The sequence below is a fragment of the Rana temporaria genome, chromosome 1, assembly GCF_905171775.1.
Source record: "Rana temporaria chromosome 1, aRanTem1.1, whole genome shotgun sequence".
NCBI lineage: Eukaryota > Metazoa > Chordata > Amphibia > Anura > Ranidae > Rana > Rana temporaria.
Window position 1 is genome coordinate 434,161,590 of NC_053489.1, and position 20,025 is coordinate 434,181,614.

The 20,025-nt window shown below is 38.9% G+C and overlaps 1 protein-coding gene across 3 annotated transcripts in view; it reads left to right on the top strand.

The window, feature by feature from the left end:
• Window positions 1–20,025, top strand: part of SLC4A4 (solute carrier family 4 member 4) — a 316,339-nt gene that overhangs the window by 288,579 nt on the left and 7,735 nt on the right. The window contains exons 20-24 of one of the 3 annotated variants that reach the window (XM_040326059.1): window positions 1,633–1,705; window positions 6,053–6,121; window positions 6,571–6,744; window positions 8,807–8,968; window positions 17,876–17,972. In XM_040326059.1, coding sequence (XP_040181993.1) covers window positions 1,633–1,705; window positions 6,053–6,121; window positions 6,571–6,744; window positions 8,807–8,968; window positions 17,876–17,972 — 575 coding nt within the window. The remainder of the gene's footprint in view (window positions 1–1,632; window positions 1,706–6,052; window positions 6,122–6,570; window positions 6,745–8,806; window positions 8,969–17,875; window positions 17,973–20,025) is intronic. The other 2 variants (XM_040326066.1, XM_040326074.1) reach the window with 2 other exon arrangements.

The window sequence follows — 20,025 nt, forward strand, 5'->3', positions numbered from 1 at the left end:
TAGAAAAAAATGATCGTCTGTGGGCAAATCCATCGGTCAAAAATCCATGCATGCTCAGAATCAAGTCTCTATGTGGGAGAACTGAAGGGATTCTTCCTATACACTGGTGGCCACTAATGTGAGGTAATGAAGAGGGGGAGGGGTGCTCCAGCCCAAGAGACCTGGTCAGGGTCTATACAAAATACAAAAAGATACTTGGGGGGCACACCCTAAAAATGCTATACATCTAAGATGGCGCTGCTATAAGACCAAATACAGTACAAAACAGATTATAGCGCACACATGCAAAAATGACATTTATCCTGCAAGGCTAGTTAAAAACACCTGAACATATTCAAAAATACGGGGGTTTGGTCACACTATATAGTCATATAGTGCCAAGCCCACTTACTGCGACAAAGTACCCCGAATTAGTGGGTCCCATGGTTGAGACCCAGGTTCTTATATTCTATTACTAGGGTAGGACCCACTAATTCGGGGTACTTTGTCGCAGTAAGTGGGCTTAGCACTATATGACTATATAGTGTGACCAAACCCCCGTATTTTTTAATATGTTCAGGTGTTTTTAACTAGCCTTGCAGGACAAATGTAATTTTTGCATGTGTGCGCTATAATCTGTTGTGTACTGAACTACAAAGAGCCTTATGACTTCTTTGTACATCCTCTTCACCCCCTTTCCCCTACAATTTTTTTTGCTGAGGTTAAACACAACATTTCAGAGATGGGAAACAAATTGAAAAAAAGGAAAAAAAAGAGGAAAAACCTTTAGCAATTTCTACATTTTAAGAATTCCTGCTACCCCTCTAAGCCAACTGCCCTAGGCACTGCTCCATCGGTGTCATTGTGGTAAATACAGCCTAGTGGGTTTTTTTTTTTTAGTTGGGGGAATTTACTAACCGTTGGTTAGACAGAATCTGGAGCTGTGCATGCCAACCGATCAGCTTTGGGTGTTCATTTTCAAAGCTTAACTGAACAAGCTGAAGCTAGAAGCTGATTACTTTGCCCAACTGCTCCAAACTCTATCTAGTTTTAGAAGTTATCGACTAAAATTGTGTATACTGTATAGTTTATACTCTGTAGTATTGACTTTAGTTCATTTTTTATTTCTCTTAATGTTTTATTTAAAGCCCTTTGGATTACATTTGAAATATGTTAACATTCCTGCCCATTTATTGTTTGCTCTCCGTGTCCCATTGGGGAGATTTCCCTTCACTTTCTGCCCCAGAGACAAATCAGAAACCCTACCCAAAGTGACATGAATTACCCACTTATTAAAGCGCTGCGCAAACTGTTGGCAATATTTAAATCTTGTATTATAATATTAGACAACTGTCACGGGAACATGTTTCCATTGAAAGATTTCCCCCCACCATTTTCCCTGGTGACAGCCCTTATATTTTGGATTTCTCTTTACTTTCTGTCTTGGCGACAGTGGTCAGCAATACAAACAGAGAAAAATGGGGAGACATACTGCAATAAGAACCAGAGGTTCAAACCCTTACCCACTCTATCCAAAACTAGGGAAAAAATGGCTCTCCATGTTCTTTAATTAGAATTTTTTTCTCTATTATTGATTTTTAATGACATGCAAAGTTGCAGAACAGAGTGTTAACCATTTACTGTTTGTTGCAGGGAGCAGCGAGTTACAGGTATTATGGTGTTCTTACTGACTGGTATATCCGTCTTCATGGCACCCATATTAAAGGTAACTATTGAAAGCATACGTGTCATTTTCACAAGTGCATATAACAAAATCCATTTTAATTTCCTGCATAATTATTTTTTTAAGAGTTTTTCCTTTATTTTCCTGCAGCAGCATTTTCAATATGGGGGGAGGGTAGTGTTAGATACACTAGCAGATTTAGATGGACTTGGCTAATAAATTAAATCTGAACTCTAGCTAACACTTTTTAGGCAGTTACAGCAAATAGATATTTTTTTCCTTTTTGGATAAAGGTTTTACATAAAAGAATCATAGCTGAGTATTGTAATTACCCCTGTCAGTGTTAATTGGATTATCTCAATCCTCTGTCATTTTTGCTGGACAGCTTGGACTAAAGGAAGATAAAAAGTAACAGATCTAATGCATGAATCACCAGGTAAAAATAAAGGAGCTTAAAAAAGAAAGCTAATGCAGCCACTACAGCTAAGGATTGGTAAACTGCAATATAGTACATGTTTTGGGTGTTTTATTGTATTAAAGAAAGGGTAAAGGCACTTTGGGTTTGATTTACCAGAGTGCAAATCTGGTGTAGATGTGCATTGTTTAATTAAGCTTTGACAAAAAAAAAAAAAAAATAGAAGCTGATTGGTTTCTATGCAGAGCTACACCAGATTTTGCACTCTTCAGTTTTAGTAAATCAACCCTTTTGGGACTAGATGAGTGGGTTCCGCCAATTGAAACTATAATTTAATATTTTATCTGCAGTATTCCAAGTAGCTTGTATAAAAATGTGCATAGGGATTGAAATGTTATGTTTGAATACATGTGGAAAAGAGGATATTGATAAGATAATAAACAAAGCCTGTCTACCCCGGGTATGTTCCCCATCTATGCATGGGGATTTGTGACCTTTCTATAAACCAAGTCCTGCTACGAAAAAAACAATTACAATTACCAATAATCTGTTATCGCTCTATTGGCATTGAACAAGTTAATGGAATCAGTACTACAAGATATTTATATTTCTGTTCCCAGTTCAATGTTGAAACTAACTGAGCACCGTCTGTTCCAGCACTATTTGCCTTCTCAGTGAGGGAGGTTGACTTAAACTAAGACCCCTTTCACACTGGGGCCACCCATGTGTGTGTTAGCGGTAAAGCGCCGCTCGTTTTAGCGGTGGTTTACGACTGTTTAAGCAGCGCTTTTCGCCCGCTAGTGGGGCAGTTTTAACCCTCGCTAGCGGCCAAAGAAGTGGTTAAAAACCCCCGTGTTGCGATGGTTTAAAATCGCTTTTCAGCCACTTCAGAAGCGCTGCCGATTCATTTAATTGGGGAAGGGCATTTTGGGAGCGTGCATACACCGCTCCCAAACCGCCCCTAAGACGCTGCTTGCAGAACTTTTTCTAATGTCCCGTAAGCGCACCACCCCAGTGTGAAAGCACTCAGGCTTTCACATTCGGACAGCATGGGAGGCAGTTTTCAGGCGCTTTGCAGGCACTATTTCTAGCACTAAAACACCTGAAAACTGAGTCAGTGAGAAAGGGGTCTAAGGTGATCAGTGTGTTTCTGCTTTATAGTGTATCACTTTTTACTGTGGTAATGTCTACAAATGTTACATTCTGCAAGCACATGGGAGTCCTGCAAATTTCCTGCTGGTTCATGGTTTTTATATAAGGTTACTTTTCAAGATGAATTATCATTGTCCTATGTAGGTATAAATCACTTGATGTGCTTGGGCACACCCTAATCCCCCCATGCGCATTAGCATTACCGCTATCTGTGCCAACAGGAAGATGGAATATATCTCTTAGGCCCCGTACACAGGAGGGGATCTCCGCTGGAAACGGTCCGCCGGACCGTTTCCAGCGGAGATTCCTCCTCCGGATTTGGATCCAATGGCTTGTACACACCATCGGATCAAAATCCGTGCGGAATTCATCCGCGGTGACGTGTCACGCCGTTGCTGCGACGATGACGCGGCGACGCTGGAAGGTAAGTACTTCCACGCATGCGTCGAATCATTACGACGCATGCGAGGGAGGGGAGAGGACGGATTGATCCGGTGAGTCTGTACAGACCACCGGATCAATCCGCTGGACTGGATTCCAGCGGATAGATTTTGTAGCATGCTACAAAATTTTTATCCGCTGATAATCCGTCAGCTGGATTTTTATCCGCCGAGATTTGTCCGCTAGGCCGTACACACGAACTGATCAGCGGATCAATCCCAGCGGATAGATCCGGTCGTGTGTACGGGGCCTCACTAACTCATAAGCCATAAGAGAAGTGTTTACGCACTTCTCTTTCAGTGTGCCAGCTGGAAGATCATATATATGTAGACACACAGACTTTGAGTGCATCCTTTGAGTGCATCACTCTCAGTCCTCAAACTCTGTCACGGATGGTCATAGGGGGACACATGGAATGAGACAGATAGACACAAATACAGATAATAGTGCAGTAATCTAAATATCAAAACTCCCTATGTGTAATATACAGATCCCCTATGGTAATGCCCGTACAGAGTAATCACTTGTAAATGAGCCAAAAGTTAAGGTAAGCAGAGAGATATCACCGCAGTCACCGCCGTCCTTTCAACGCCAGAGGCCGTACTGGTCCTATGGAGCGTGATGCTGTGATGGTTGAATCCGGCTGGTCGGCTGTGGAACGCAACTCTGCTTCCTTGTTGGGCTGTTGAAGTCGGAAGTGACGAAACGCGTCATTGCGTCTTTTGGCTCATTTACAAGTGATTTCTCTGTACGGGCATTACCATAGGGGATCTGTTTATTACACATAGGGAGTTTTGATATGTAGATTACTGCACTATTATCTGTATTTGTGTCTATCTGTCTCATTCCATGTGTCCCCCTATGACCATCCGAGACAGAGTTTGAGGACTGAGAGTGATGCACTCAAAGGACCAATAACTTACATTGTTTCTGGCTGTGGTAAGCTCCACCCCTGTAGGGGAGATATTCCACAGTTTTCATTTTCCTTACTTCTTTGGGTGCACTCATCCGTTTTTATTTGTGTTCCTATTGGAAGATTTCCCCTCTTCCCCTTTTCTTTTACTTTAACTTAAAATGATAATGGTAAACAGGACACATAGAGAAGGTGAATCTTCCTCATGGGGACACAGATCGCAATAAAAACTGCCAGGTCTTCTAACCCAGGGGTCTCCAAACTGCAGCCCGAGGGCCAGATGTGGCCCTTTGCTAGCCTTTATCCGGCCATTGGGGCACAATTCCTCCCACAATTCCTCCCACTGATATGAGGCACTATTCCTCCCACTGACACCAACAATGGGGCACTATATCGTCCACTGATACCAATGATGGGATACTATTCCTCCTACTAATAGGGGGAATACTCCTCCTATTGACCACCAACCCTGAGGCCATATTTGTTCTTACTGATGCCAGGTTTGTGACATTTTCTTCCCCTGCTGGCCACAATCCGGCCCTCCTAAAGTCTGAAGGGCAATAAAGTGGCCATTTGTTTAAATAGTTTGGAGACCCCTGTTCTAACCCATCTCGCCTCCTATACTTTAGGTTGTGTATCTGTCTACTTCTACTTAGCGATTGTTTTGTTTTGTTCTGGTGTGTTGTTTTGTGTTTTTCTTTGTGAGAATACTTGAGAAAAGAATAAATAAATGATAAAAAAAATGAACTATGAGATTTTATTATAAAGACAGAGAAGAGAAGAACACGTACTGTGTGCCATTTAGGTAGGGAACAGTAAATGAGCTGACACTGCCATCTAATGGTGTCTCTGAAGCATGCATGTGTTGGTTGTCCAGCATACTACAACAGTAACAAAGTCTCAGCAATCTCCTTTTGTTTTAGAAATTTTAGAAATCATTTTAAACTGCCATTCTTTATGTGACCTATGTAATAGTAAAAAAAAAAAAAAATTCTGGCTAAGGAACATATAATGTAATTAAATGTATCTGACGTGTACTATACAGCTTTGTTGCCAAGGTCCCAGGGATTTGGCAAGAGGCTTAATTAACTTATTGTGAAAAGTAATTTCTGCTGCAGTTGGGAACTAGTGATCTCACAGAACACAGAGAGCACTAATGAGATGCCATAGAAATTAGAACTTGCCGATCAAAGGGCAAATTTTAATTCCATTTTAAAGTGGTCTTCTAGTGAGTGTGTTTTTTTTTTTTTTTATTGTATTTTATAATTGACTGCTTTATTAGATGGTAAGGTCTCAGGAGCGGAGGCCTCCTAACTCTATTGTATTGTAACTGTGCTGTCCCCGCTTTATAATGTAAAGAGCTGCACATACTGTTGGCTTTGTATACATCTTACATAATAATAATAATTCAGTATAATATTAGATATAATACATTGATCTAACATTTTCGTATTTCATATTTTTCTAGTTTATCCCCATGCCTGTCCTGTATGGTGTCTTCTTATACATGGGGGTGGCTTCACTTAATGGAGTACAGGTATGTCATTAGTCACATTTTAGAACTTATGTTAATTGTAGTCTGAAACCCTGAATTTTACAGCCTTTATGTTTCTTAACTTTCATTTCTTTGCTCTTCAAATTTAACAAATAAATTGCAATTTGGTGCTCAATGGTGTAGAAGTCTTGATCTCTACAGAGGTCAGGGAAATATTTCTTCATTCTTTGTTCATGAAAGCATACATTTTTTTAGTAGATGTGAAAAAACCTGTATGTACAACTTGGAGAAAAGGAAATGTAACACATTTTTAGTCTATCAAAAAATGTGACCATTAAAAAAAAAGTATCGAGAAAGCTGGGTAACTTTTTCACCATTTGAGTCACGTGAAGCCAACAACAGTACTCTGTACTATTCTGACATCCATCCCTTGTCATGAAGGTCACTTTTTTAATAACATTCTTTTGCATTTTTCTTTCTATTTACTGTAGTTCATGGATCGCCTGAAGTTGCTTTTGATGCCCGCCAAGCACCAGCCGGACTTCATTTATTTACGCCATGTTCCTCTACGCAGGGTGCATCTGTTCACTTTTATTCAGATTGTATGTCTAGCACTGCTTTGGGTCCTAAAATCTACAGTGGCAGCTATTGTATTCCCAGTAATGGTGAGTTCATATAAAAGATATAACTATAAAGCATCAAAGTGTGTCAAACTGCATGGCCGGTGTCTTTGAATCCTTCGTTTAAAGAAATCTTTATGTTTTTAGATAAAGAGAAAGTTAGTTTTGGGCCTGTCAGCTCTCAAAAATATTATATTATTCTTTTTATGTGGTTGTGAGTGTAGCCAAAATAGCTTATTACGTTACATGTAGATCGATCTAAAATAGCAATTAAAATGATAGGTCACCGTCTTTCTTTTTTGGACCTATGGAGAATCAAGCAATGTATTCACTGACTCTACCTTTGCATTAAAATTCTGATATTATGTAACTGATTTGCATTGGCTTACATATACCAACCTAATGTCCTCAGGTCACAAATAATGTCTAGGTGTGTTCATTTAGCCATTTGCAAGGTTTTCTTTTTGTCACCTGAAATCCTAAACTCACCATCTTATCATTTTCTGTAATATACAGTATGTATGTGGAAAGATATGGCTCAGAAGTGTATGTGACCAACACACTGGAGGAAGGTGGCCTTGTGGGTCCAGGTGAAGTAGTGGAGTGATTCCAATACATTGTAGAGCAGCACCTTTCAAAATTATGGACAATCTCAAGGCCCCCCATTATAAAATGTAAAAAATTATTCTAATAGTTTTACATAATGCAGCAGCATCAACACGTGTAGGACACCCAACATTAGAGGTGATTTATTCTTACAAAGCAAATACACTTTTTTACACTAGTATAGATTAGTATTCCAGTGTTTCTCCTCTCCCTCAGTTTCTATCCATCACTCAGCTAACGTGACCCACAGTGTTGATGAGGAAGGGCAGGGGAAGGTCACACAAGTATGCTGTGCAAGTGATCAACACCCTTCTTATGAAAAAAAACTCTCACTGGTTGTTAGGACACCGGTGGCCGGAAGGTGGAAGTAGTGCACAATAAAGACATGCAGCTTTGTGTGACTAGAAGGCAGACGTGATTCACCTGCTGGCTTGTATACATTTTTGGGCAATTTTTAGGTATTTTGCCAAGGCACCCCTCAAGAAACCTAAAGACACCCTAGGGTGCCTGGGAACTATGTTTAATAAAGGCTGTTCTACACTACATAGATAAGGACTGCAGAGGGTGCATCTGAGTCTAGCAGTATAAAAACGTATTTATTCACACAACACTTGGCAGCTTACAAGACAATACAGTGATATCAGGCATTTACATGTAGAAACGTCATTCAGGGTCAGCTTCTGGGGATGGACCCGCTCAGAACAGGATGAGCTTCCTTGGGAGGGGTTGCAGCACCTGTAGCTGTAATGCAAAGGTGACACCATTGGGGACAGCAGACTGAGTCTAGCAGGAGGTGATTGAAAAGCAAGCTATGTAAATAGCAGCTTACAGAAGTAAAGGATTAAGGGCCTTATAACATGTGGGTCTTCCGCCTCATGTAGGTCCGATTGTCCATTAATCATCCAGATGTAGGTGGGCCGAGCAGGGTTCAGCTGTCACTGGAGCCTATGGATGTGGATGGGAGGTTTCCTACAGCTACAGGTGCTGTATTTTCTCCCAAGGAAGTTTATCCTGTTCTGCAAAGGTCTACAGTATCCCTGGAAGCTGATCTTACATGTATATGCCTGATATCACTACATTATCTTGTAAGTTGCAGATTGTCGTGTGAATAAATGAGCATTATACCAGACATGCTGAACACGTTGCACCATTTATCAAAATAACTTATTTTATTCAATTGAGGGTTAGGGACATACCCCAGCATTTAAAGTCACATAGACAACTAAGTCAATTAAATCCAATCATTATGGTGACAACACGTGTCAAGACAGATGTTATTGTCCAATGACAGGAGTTATCACCTATACTGTACCATGACGTGGATAAAGGTAAACCTTTACAGACATGCTTACAATGGTTATAACCCTTCTGACTGTGGCTACACAAAATAATTTAAAGTGTTTTTATCACTGTACATGACCTTGTGGGGAAGGTTCACTGTGTCGCTTTTCCAGCTGTGCACTATTTCTGTAATTACAGACATCTACTTGTGTTTTTGCAGATCCTTGCCCTTGTAGCAGTAAGGAAGGCTATGGACTACCTCTTTTCCCAGCATGATCTCAGCTTCCTCGATGATGTCATCCCTGAGAAAGACAAGAAGAAGAAAGAAGATGATAAGAAAAAGAAGAAGAAGAAGGGAAGCGTAGACAGTGACAATGAAGATGTAAGATATTGTCCACTTTCCTAACAACAGCTCATGATGGTTATTTTGTGTTCTCTAATCTGATTAATATACATTAAATGTGTTGGTTATTATTTTTTTTCCAATGGTGTTTCACATAATATATATATATTTTTTTGTTTCATAATACATAATATATTTTAATGTCTTCATAACTTTACGTATTTCCAATGTATGATATATTTCGAGGGGGGTGGGGGACACAAACTTACTGAAGCTTGTGATATAAGCTTGCTTCTAGGAAGAAGCATTTCAATATAATGGAATAGTCAGGACTGAACGTTAGTCCCAATAGCTCTGTGGCAGGTTCTTAGGGCCAGATTCACGTTGCCCGGGCGCAACGTAACTTAAACGATTTAAGTTACACCGCCGCAAATTTTCCAAGTTAGTGCCCGATCCACAAAGCACTTACCTGGAAATTTGCGGTGGTGTATCCTAAATCTGTCCGGCGCAAGGCGGGCCAATTCAAATGGGGCGAGTCCCATTTAAATTAGGCGCGCTCCCACGCCGGACGTACTGCGCATGCTCCCGACGCAAATTTCCCGACGTGATTTGCGCGAATTTACGATGCGCCGAGGTTTTGTGAATCGCGACGGGTAAAAAATAGTTGCGGCGGGAAAAAAAGAGTTGCACCGGGAATTATTATTTATTTTTTTTAAATTTGAAAGCGACGCGGGAAAGACGGGTATACTTTTACATGGTGTACTAATTTTACACTTTGTAAAAGCAGCCCTATCTTTGCGACGGCAAACTAACACTTGCGGCGACTTTCCGACTGGAAAAAGTTTAGTGGATCGCCGTAAGTGCTAATTTGCATACCCGACGCTGGTTTACGACAAGAACTCCCCCCAGCGGCGGCCTGTCGGATCTTAGGGATATCTATGCGTAACTGATTCTATGAATCAGCCGCATAGATAGAAACAGGGCTACGACGCGTATCAGCAGATACGCCTGCGTATCCCTTTTGTGAATCTGGCCCTTAGAGATTCTGTATTCAGCAGGTAATGCATTGGTTCCCTTTGTTTATCCTTCAGTAATACTCAATCTAATTTAGTAAAAAGCAGACTGTAACCCTGAAGCAAGACAATTCTGGAAGGAATAATAGAGCAATATGGTTCTAAACTTAGCCAACTATGACATGTTATGTTCTATCAATGATCAGTACACAAGCACCTTACTGAATAAAATATATGCAAGTATGGAAAACCAAATAAATGCTTAAACAATATAAAATGATATTTATTTTCCTAGTTTTAATGATGATATTGCTATAAATACGCTGTTGTTGTAATTTATTTGTTAACTTTTATAGTGGTTACCTGTTCTTGCTGCTTAGTAGCTGTGCAATGATACATCTATTTTTCCATTGGATAATGGACATTGTATGTGAGTGCTTAATACAGCTTGAAAAGTTCACCTTTATTTCACCCTCTCAGAAAGTGTAAAAAGTTCTGCCACAGTCCATTTACAATGCACATATTACCCATTCTAAAATCCAAAATGACAATGTCAAATGTTTGGATGATTATGAGCTCTGAAATGGCATTTTGATGCCTTGTATTCTAATCCCAGCTTAACGTTTAAGCTTTGTATGTGTGTCTGTCCATAGTCAGGCATGAGAACTAATCTTAATGTTTGCATCTAAGTAATGAACTCTAGCTTGCTAATAAAAGTATTAAATGGGATAATCTAACTTAATGGATGTGGCATAGATTTTTTTTTCAGATTTATACATACTTTTATGATCTTAAATGTAATCAACTTTGCAGCAGGCACATTCATTTTCGTTACAGTGCAAATAGGATGACATCTAAAATAATGGCAATGGGCAGAGAGTTTATGAAAGACCTAGTAATCCCAGATGTGGGCCTAAATCATTTTCATTGTGGAAAGTCAGCAATACATTAAAGAGCTCTCCTGAGGCATAATGCTAGGCACTTGAATGCTTTACTGGCTAAATAATGTATTTTAGGTACTCATTTGCCATATACTTATAGTTGAGTTGAGTTAAAGGGTTGTTTGATGATTATAATCTGTTAGCAAAAGAGATTTTTTAATTATGGATTGTACAACACTTTACAAAATTAAGAGAGACTGTACAGTTAAGATACAATCCAATACAGGAAGGTTCAGAGGGCCCTGCTCATGAGAGTTTATCTAACAAAAGAGGCAAGTGATAATGTATTTTTTATAATTATGCAGGGATAAGTTGATCGAGAAATTTAAATTGATAGGTAGAGTTGGGATAGCTTTCCCAAAGTAAATGAGTTTTCAAGGATCTGCCTGAAGGCAGAGTATGGATTGGGTAGGATATTTCAGAGGAAAGGTCGGGCTCTGGATAAAATCCTGGAAAGAGGCTTGGGAGAAGGGGACAAGGGGTCTAGAGATTTGGTGAATGTACATTTCTGTTGGCTGATATTATAAAACATGGTGATCCCTTTTTGTTGTGAGGTGGGGGAGGTTAGAAAGGACCATGCTGGGAGTTGAATGTATTGCTGACAGTAGGGGATTTTTGAAAGGCAGTGCCGTATTTGCATGTATTGGTATAGATTGCCTTGTGGGAGATTATATTATTTTTGAAGGGATGGGAATGTTTTAAAAGAGCTTCCAGGTATATAGGTTGTTAATGTAGGTTATTCCTTTTTTGATCCATAATGTAAAGTATATTTGGGCTATGAAAGGGCCTAACACTGATAAGAGAGTCTTCAAGGGGGTAGTCTTTGGGTATGTTTGGGCTTGTTGAAGCAACAGTTTCCAAGACCGGAGTGTTACTATGATGGTCGGAGAAATGTAGGATGGGACACGTGCTCCTAGTTGGGCACTGAATAGCCATGAGGATAGAGGGTAATGGGGGCTACATGATGATTCTATTAAACCCCAAATCGTGTTTGGGGAAGGGGAGAACCATTCTTTAAGTTGCGTCAAGATGGATGCCAAGTAGCAGTTGTAGAAGTCAACGTATAGTATGCCCCCACTAAGTCTGTGTTTGATTAATTTGGAGTGTGCACATCTGGATCTCTTTCCATTCCAAACAAATCTGTATAATAGGGATTGTAAAGATTTCAAGTAGCTGATTGGGATTGGGAGTGTTCTAAAAAGGTATATGATTTGGAGAAATTGCATTATTTTGCGCACCGCTAATCTACTTATCCATGAAAATTCTAATTTGGCCATGTTGTGGAGATCTGGTTGTAGTTTAGTGCGAAGGGGAAGGTAGTTATGCTGGAAAAGTGTTTTAGTGGATCTTGTTAGCTGTATACCTAGATAGGATATGCTTGTATCGGCCCATGTGTATGGAAATTGCTGTTGGAGGAGGTTTTGTGTTATGGCATCTATTACTAGGTCTAGGATGTATGATTTGGTGTCATTTGCTTTGTAGTATGAGACTTTGCTAAACCACAAGAGAATTTTTTGAACTTCTACTAGGGATGATGAGGGATTAGTCAGCATTAAAATTACGTCAGCAGCAAATAAGCTGATTTTGTGTTCGTGGGGTTCAATGTTGATACCAGTTATGTTATTGTTAGATCTAATATGCGATCTAATAATGGTTCCATTACTAAGTTGAAGATTATAGGGGAGATACAATTGTATTGTTAACATTGGGTTGCCAGTGCAGCAGAGGGAAGAAGATGATGCACAGCGAGGGTGATCGGTGTAGCAGGGGGGAAATGACTGGATCCAATCCCTTCTCCTCCTGTCCCCCAGCCATCTTTCAGCTGCTGCAGAGAGAGTCAAACAAGCGATCAGTTCAAGATATTGCTCCCCCCCCACCGCACGATCACCCTCCCTGCCCATATCTGATTTCCCCCTGCTGGCCCAGGCCCCATACAGGGGGACCGGTAATGCCCCCTTATCGGAAGCCCTGCCAAAAAGGAGTGAACCACAATTCTTTCACAGTGATATTAAAAGTTCATAGTTACAGTTATAGGTACATTGTTTTAGGCACTGCAACAAAATCTGGTGTGGCCATGTAAGTGATTTGAAAATTATACAGTTGATATGCTTTTATGTTTCAATTTCTATTCATATAAAGCCCAAATCAAGAAAACAATGTATTCAGTGTCATAAGGCTGCAAATGCAAAGAAAACTCTATATAAATACATGATTAAATGCTCACATTTTTATAGCTCTGTGGAATAAATGCTGTACACTATGTTATGTATAAGCTGTACCAAAACAAGCAAGCTCTTAGAGAATTACGGTACTACATAAGAAGTGTTTTAGATTTTAACCTTTTTTCAGACAGAGTTATGTTCACTGCATAAAATATGCTTTAACCCCCCTGGCGGTATCCCCGAGCGTGACTCGGGGTGGGTTTTTTATGCTGAAATCGGTATCCCCGAGTCACGCTCGGGGTAGACATGCAGAGCCTGCAGCGCGCGCTGGCTTACCTTGTCCTGGATCCAGCGATGTCACCGCGCTGTGTGAGCGAGCGGGACCTCGCTCGATTCACACAGCGTCCTCCTGTCCCACCGATCTCCGTTCCCTGCGACGTTACGACGCACGGGAGCGGAGATCGGCGCCAAATTCAAAAAGGTAAACAAACACATTACATACAGTATACTGTAATCTTATAGATTACAGTACTGTATGTAAAAAAAACACACCCCCCTTGTCCCTAGTGGTCTTCCCAGTGCCCTACATGTCATTTTATATAATAAAAACCTTTCTTTCTCCCTGCAAACTGTAGATTGTCCATAGCAACCAAAAGTGTCCCTTTATGTCAAAAATGGTTTTAGATCAGCTAAAAAACAGCGATAATAAATTATAATCACTTGCAGAATTGTGCGATAGCGATTTGTGGGGAACATGGTCATAAAAAAAAAAAAATAATGACAGCGACAATTTTGCAACTGAGAAAATTTCAGTGATTTTGATTTGATTACATTATTGAATAATTTTTATTAGAATTATATTATTATTTGTTATAATTATTTATAATTATTTATTATATTATAATTTATAATTTTGTTTTTAAAAAAATGTCATACCCGGGATGCCTATTAGTCTCTTGTTTGGTCAGATTTAAGTGAGTTATTCCTAAGAATTACAGGCCTACAGTACAAATCACCAAATTTCCTTGCAAATAATTGTACCGCTTTTGGTACGTAATTCCAGACAGAATCATACCGCCAGGGAGGTTTAAGACAGCAACAGAGACTATGTTGCTTTTAGCACAAAAGCAACATAGAAAAACTGTTATTGAACAACATAGATTTATGGCCCTTCTACTGTAAAACTTAATGTGCTGTTCGTGAGAATACCGGGCAAACAACACAGTTGTGGATAAGATGAGATAGGAAGCCCTGGTATATTCTTGTTGTATTCCTGTATGTTGCATGTTTCTGTAGTAACTAGTAATTAATAAAGTTATCTTACAGTTTATGATCTGGAAGCAGTACATAAACTACTGTGTGTGCCAAGGTCATCCACCCATGACCTGAATAATACTATATAAATACTACTATAGCTACAGTATATGCAAATTGGTAATCATAATGCATTACTTTACGATCCAGCCCACACTTTCCCAACTCACCTGCGCTGCAGAACACCACAATGCACGATAATGCACTACTGTGCTTTGTAGTGCATTGCTTTACTTAAAATGCTGCATGCCTTTTTTGGGCATTATGGTGCATTGAGCAGCCCATGCAAATAAATGAGCTGCCTTAACGAAACACAATGTACACACGACCTAAGGCTCAGATTTAAATGGGTTCTCAAACAATCAGTAATTTAGCAGTTGCAAATAAATATATATATATATATATATATATATATATATATATATATATCTCCATATTCACTAGATTACTCTGGAATATTCGGGGACTTTCACTGCTGTTGGAAAATATTTGACCTGCATGTTACCTTAACCACTTCCCGCCCGGTCAATAGCACATTGACGTCCGGGAAGTGGTTTTGTTATCCTGACTGGACGTCTATTGACGTCCAGCAGGATAACATGCATTTTGGCGATCGCGAGTGCGTCGTGTCAGTCTGACACGCCGCATCTCCGATCGTGATAAGAAGCCTTTGAGTCTTCTTACCACTTGATCAGCTGTGACCAATCACAGCTAAACATCGCGTGAACCAGGAAGTGTCGGTAAATGGAATTTCTCGGTTAACGCTGACAGGGAGAGCTGATCGGTGGCTCTCCCTGTCAAAGGAGGGGGGGGGTCTGTGATGATAAGCACATTGATTATCAGCACAGCCCCCTCAACTGTACCAATCACCTGCAAACCAGTGCCCAGCAGTGCACCAATAATAAACTCTGCAAGTGCCCACCACAGTGCCAATCCATACCCACCACAGTGCCAATCACTGCCTACCACAGTGCCAATCACTGCACACCGCATTGCCAATCACTGCCCACCACAGTGCCACCTGTTAGTACCTCATCATCAGTGCTGCCCATCAGTGCCACCTGTCAGTGCCAATCAGTACCGCCAATCAGTGCTGCCTGTCAGTGCCGCCTATTGGTGCCCATCAGTGCTGCATATCAGTGCCGCCTATCAGTGCCCATCAATTCTATATATCAGTGCCCACCAGTGCCACTTTATCCGTGCAAACTCATTAGTGCTGCCTCATCAGTGCAGCCTCATCAGTGCCCATCAGTGAAAGGAAAAAATAAATTTTATGACAGAAACAAAAAAAAATACGTATTTTTTTCAAAAATTTGGGTTATTTTTAGTTTGATTACCAAAAAAAAAAATCTGCAGGGGTGATCAAATACCACCAAGAGTAGCTCTATTTGTGGGAAGAAAATGATACAAATTAAGTTTGGGTACAGTGTTGCATGACTGCGCAATTGTCATTCAAAGCGATGAAAGCTGAAAATTGTCCTGGGCAGGAAGGGGACGTAAGTGCCTGGTATTGAAGTGGTTAAAGTGTAATTCCACGTTTACAGCCAAATAAATTAGGATAGCGCCTACTTTATATTTGTTACATGTTCACATTCATGTGTAATTAAGGACATTTTTTTATTTACTTGCTCTTTTCTGAAAACTCCAAAACGGTAGTTTCCATCTGCTGTGCAAGCAAACATTCTTGTAAAATTGATTGATAAGTACGCTGCGTGAACATATTACAATAATAATAATTATTCTCATAATTGACTGCAAAAGGGGAAATACACTTTAGCATTAGTACATTTCTTCATGTTCAAACTGACTTTAAATAACGTTTAGTGTCCCATTTGAATTATTTCTATTATTTTACATTATTTTTATTAGTTCACTTTTACTTTAGTGATTTTTTTTTTTTTAAAGATATTTTATGATTCGGATTAGAAAAATTGTCATGATGAGATTGTATGTATAAATCTGAAAAAAAAAATCTATGCTACACCTGTTAAGTTGGCAGATCCATTTTAATGCCTTTATTAGCAGTCTAGAGTTCTTTTCCTAGATGAAAACATTAACATTAGTTCTCATGTCCGATGGACAGACGCACATGTGTTTTCAGTAAAAATCTCATGATGAGGTTGTTACACTCTGTGGTTTAATCAGCTTTGTTTAAGTTCATGCTATTCATAGCAGTATGTATACGTTTTATGCAAACCTTACTATATTTATTCCTATTTCTGTAAGCTGAAGCAGCTGAATGTAACATTAGAAGTGGTAAGTCAAGGCTTAATAAGGGGACACTGCAAGCTGAAGAGAGCTGCGAGTGCTTGGGTTAAAATATCTTATCAGTGTTAGTAATTTCTCCCAGGCCAATCAAATTACCTAATATACTGTAATTGTGTGGTTGTTTCAGCAGGGGATTGCTCCTTCCTGGATAATACACACATACCAGTTAATGTTTTAATATTGTGCTCCTGATTTAGACTCAAGTTCCAAATGAGCATCTGGTAATAAAAGATAAAGATTTTAAACACTTCAGATCCAGAGGTATAGGCAGTTAAAGAGCTAGGAAAATCTCACTTTTTAATGTAAATATTTAACTTAGCCCCACCCATCCCAGTCTCCTCGTTGGTCATAGTGGCATTATTGACCTTAAAAACACCCTGTGCATCTGAGTGGAGATGGATTAAACACATGTTATTGCTGTATGTAGCCCTGTTAGTAAAAGAATTGCCCAACTTTTGGTTGTTCCCAGAAAAGTAATAGAGGGGAAATCTTCCAAAGGGGACACTAATTCTGGTGACCTGAGGGCCCCCAAAGGAATTCCCCTAATTTGCAGGGATTTCCTCTCACTTTCTGTTTGGGTTTGGGACACAAAGTGAAGGTAAATCTGCCCAATGGGACACAGATTGCCAAAAAAAGTACAAATTTTTAACCCTCCCCTACTCTATCCCAAATGAAAAAGGTTTGCCTATAGGTCTACTTTAAGCACTGCACAGCAATCAAGCAATCCACTTCCAAATATTGCTGCTGAGAGAGCAAGATTGCTGTTGATTAGAGCAGGGGAAACAAATGTAGGACTGCTGAAAAGGCAGAACAGCAGCCCGACTGCCCAACTCATCTATGTGCTGTAGATGAAACAAATAGTAAAAGACAAGAATATATATATATATATATATATATATATATATATATATATATATATATATATATATATATATATATATATATATATATCTATATATATATATATATATATATTCACTAAAAAGAAAGTGTGTTAGTTTGTATTATATATTCAGGCATAAATGATTTGAATTGATGTCCACTAGCTTGTTACACAGGCTGTCGCACCACTAGAAATCACAACTGAACTCTGAATCCTGCCATTAAGGTGCTTATGAGAGAAAGAGGTTATGTTTGAAAATTAGCCACTTTGGGTCTGGTGCATGGCAAACTTTTCAGCAAGAAGAAGGATGATCTGGAAACAAGTAACAATGTTTCATTTAAGAACTTGTACACATTTCTTTTCAGTCCGACAGTCCCTATACAGAAACTGTCCCCAGTATAAAAATCCCAATGGACATCATGGAACAGGAACCATTCTTATCTGATAGCAAACCCGGTGAGAGTGAGTAGATGTAACCTCTTGCATGCCACGTGTGACAAAAACAGCCATTCTCACACCTTCTCCTTTCACGTACTAATTATTTTCCCCACTAATATCTTGTCATGCTTCCAACTTTAACTACAGTCTCCTTCATCTTTAAGTGTCCATATGTCTACATCATTTAATCATTTTAATAATTAACTGTGCTCCAGACAGATAAGACAGGCAATGTTCTCAAATATTTAAGAATCTTAACTTGTGATCACATGTGTGTGTGGACAAAACAGTTTTGCATTTATTCCCTATGACTGAGTTATAGGCAAGTGTTTCCTTTTCGATATATATTAAATATTATTAAATTCCTAAAGGGGCACAGATCACACTTTGAAACTTTGCTCTGTCCCAGACATATGCAGTCTGTAGTTTAGAATCACAGTTAGAACTTATTTTACCCCCAAAGGGTTATTGTATTATACCTGGGACCATATGTTTTGGGATCCCAGATTAACATCAAATGAGACCCCTTTGATCTTGAAGCTATAACAGATGAATGCATGCTTTATAGCATTGTGTGCAGACAAGTGTTATATATACAACTCTTTATTTTATTGGAGAGCCACCATTTTAGCTATTTACTTCATGCAGATAAAGCAGAACCCAATATACCTTTTTTATTGCACATTGTCAACTCACACCAATTGAGATCTTAATGGGAAACCATTGAGAGTTTTAAATGATTACATGTTTTTTACTGAATTTTCACATATTTTACATGCACATTGCTCCATATTTGATGACTGCACCACAGATTTGTAAATTTTGTTTTCAGTAGTTATCTGTACTGCAGCAAAAATGAAAGCCACATAGAGTGCCCTCTTTTCCATTCTGTCTGATCACACTTAAAGACTTGCTGTCAGAGCAAGTACAAGTATAAAACAATTACTGTATAACATTACTAAGCAAAAAGCAGAGCATGCATATTTACAAAAATGATGGCTGCCCCCATTATTTACTATGTTGTATGCAATACGACAGTAACAATACCATAGATATATAAAACAAAGAAATAAAGTAGAGTCCTTTAAAATGGTACGTTGTCCTCTTGATGTTTCTTCAATTATCTATTTCTTTTATTGTTTGCTGTTTAACCTTTAAAACAAAAAAAAACTTTATTTAACCTCATTAACATCTTGACTCTAATCATTATCACTGGGGTACAAATCTAAATTATCATGGACCACCATCATTCTCATCAATAAGTGATTTTGTTCTAATCAACTATGGGTATATAATTGTATTCATGCTATCCCTTGTGTGTGTTTTTTTTATTTAAAATCATCCCATGATTATAATTATATTAAGTTTTGTGCATGTATGCATAATGTTATATGTTCCTCTCCTGTGATCTGTTCCATGTACACAACGTTCTGTGCATTGCTGAAAGCTGGTTGTTTCCATCTTTATTACAAGGACATTAGGAGGAGATCTGTGATGGGATTAAAGTATTAGTTGAGCTATGAGCTTATATGCATTGAAAGAATTTCGCAGTGAGCAGAAAAATAATTGGCCTGCCACAACCAGGTTACATGTCTTATTTACACTATAGCTCCCATGTTATAAAGGACCAGTTTGCAAAAGCAGTTACCTTGTTTACATTCTAAGCTATACATGTGTAAGTTCACATTCATAAAAAAGACAAGAAGAAGCAATGAGCTTTCAGAATGACTATCTTGTTCATATTTGTGTATTTTGCCAATAGCTTTTTGCTTTGATGTACCTAAATAAATAAATGTACCTTTGAAAGTACCTAAATAATTCTGATTCTCTGATTAAATCTGTAATTTCATGCTATTATTATATAACTTTATTTCAAGTACATTTTATCATTTAGTTGTCCAGTATGTATTAAAATAAGTGATTTCCAACCCAGAATTTTTTTATATAGCAGTTGTTCTTAAAACATATTGATTTTGGTCAATTATCCCTTTAGCACATGTTGTAGAGCAGGGTTTCTTCAAACTTTTTCAAACAAAGGGCCAGTTTCTTTTCCTTCAGACTTTAGGGGGACCGGATT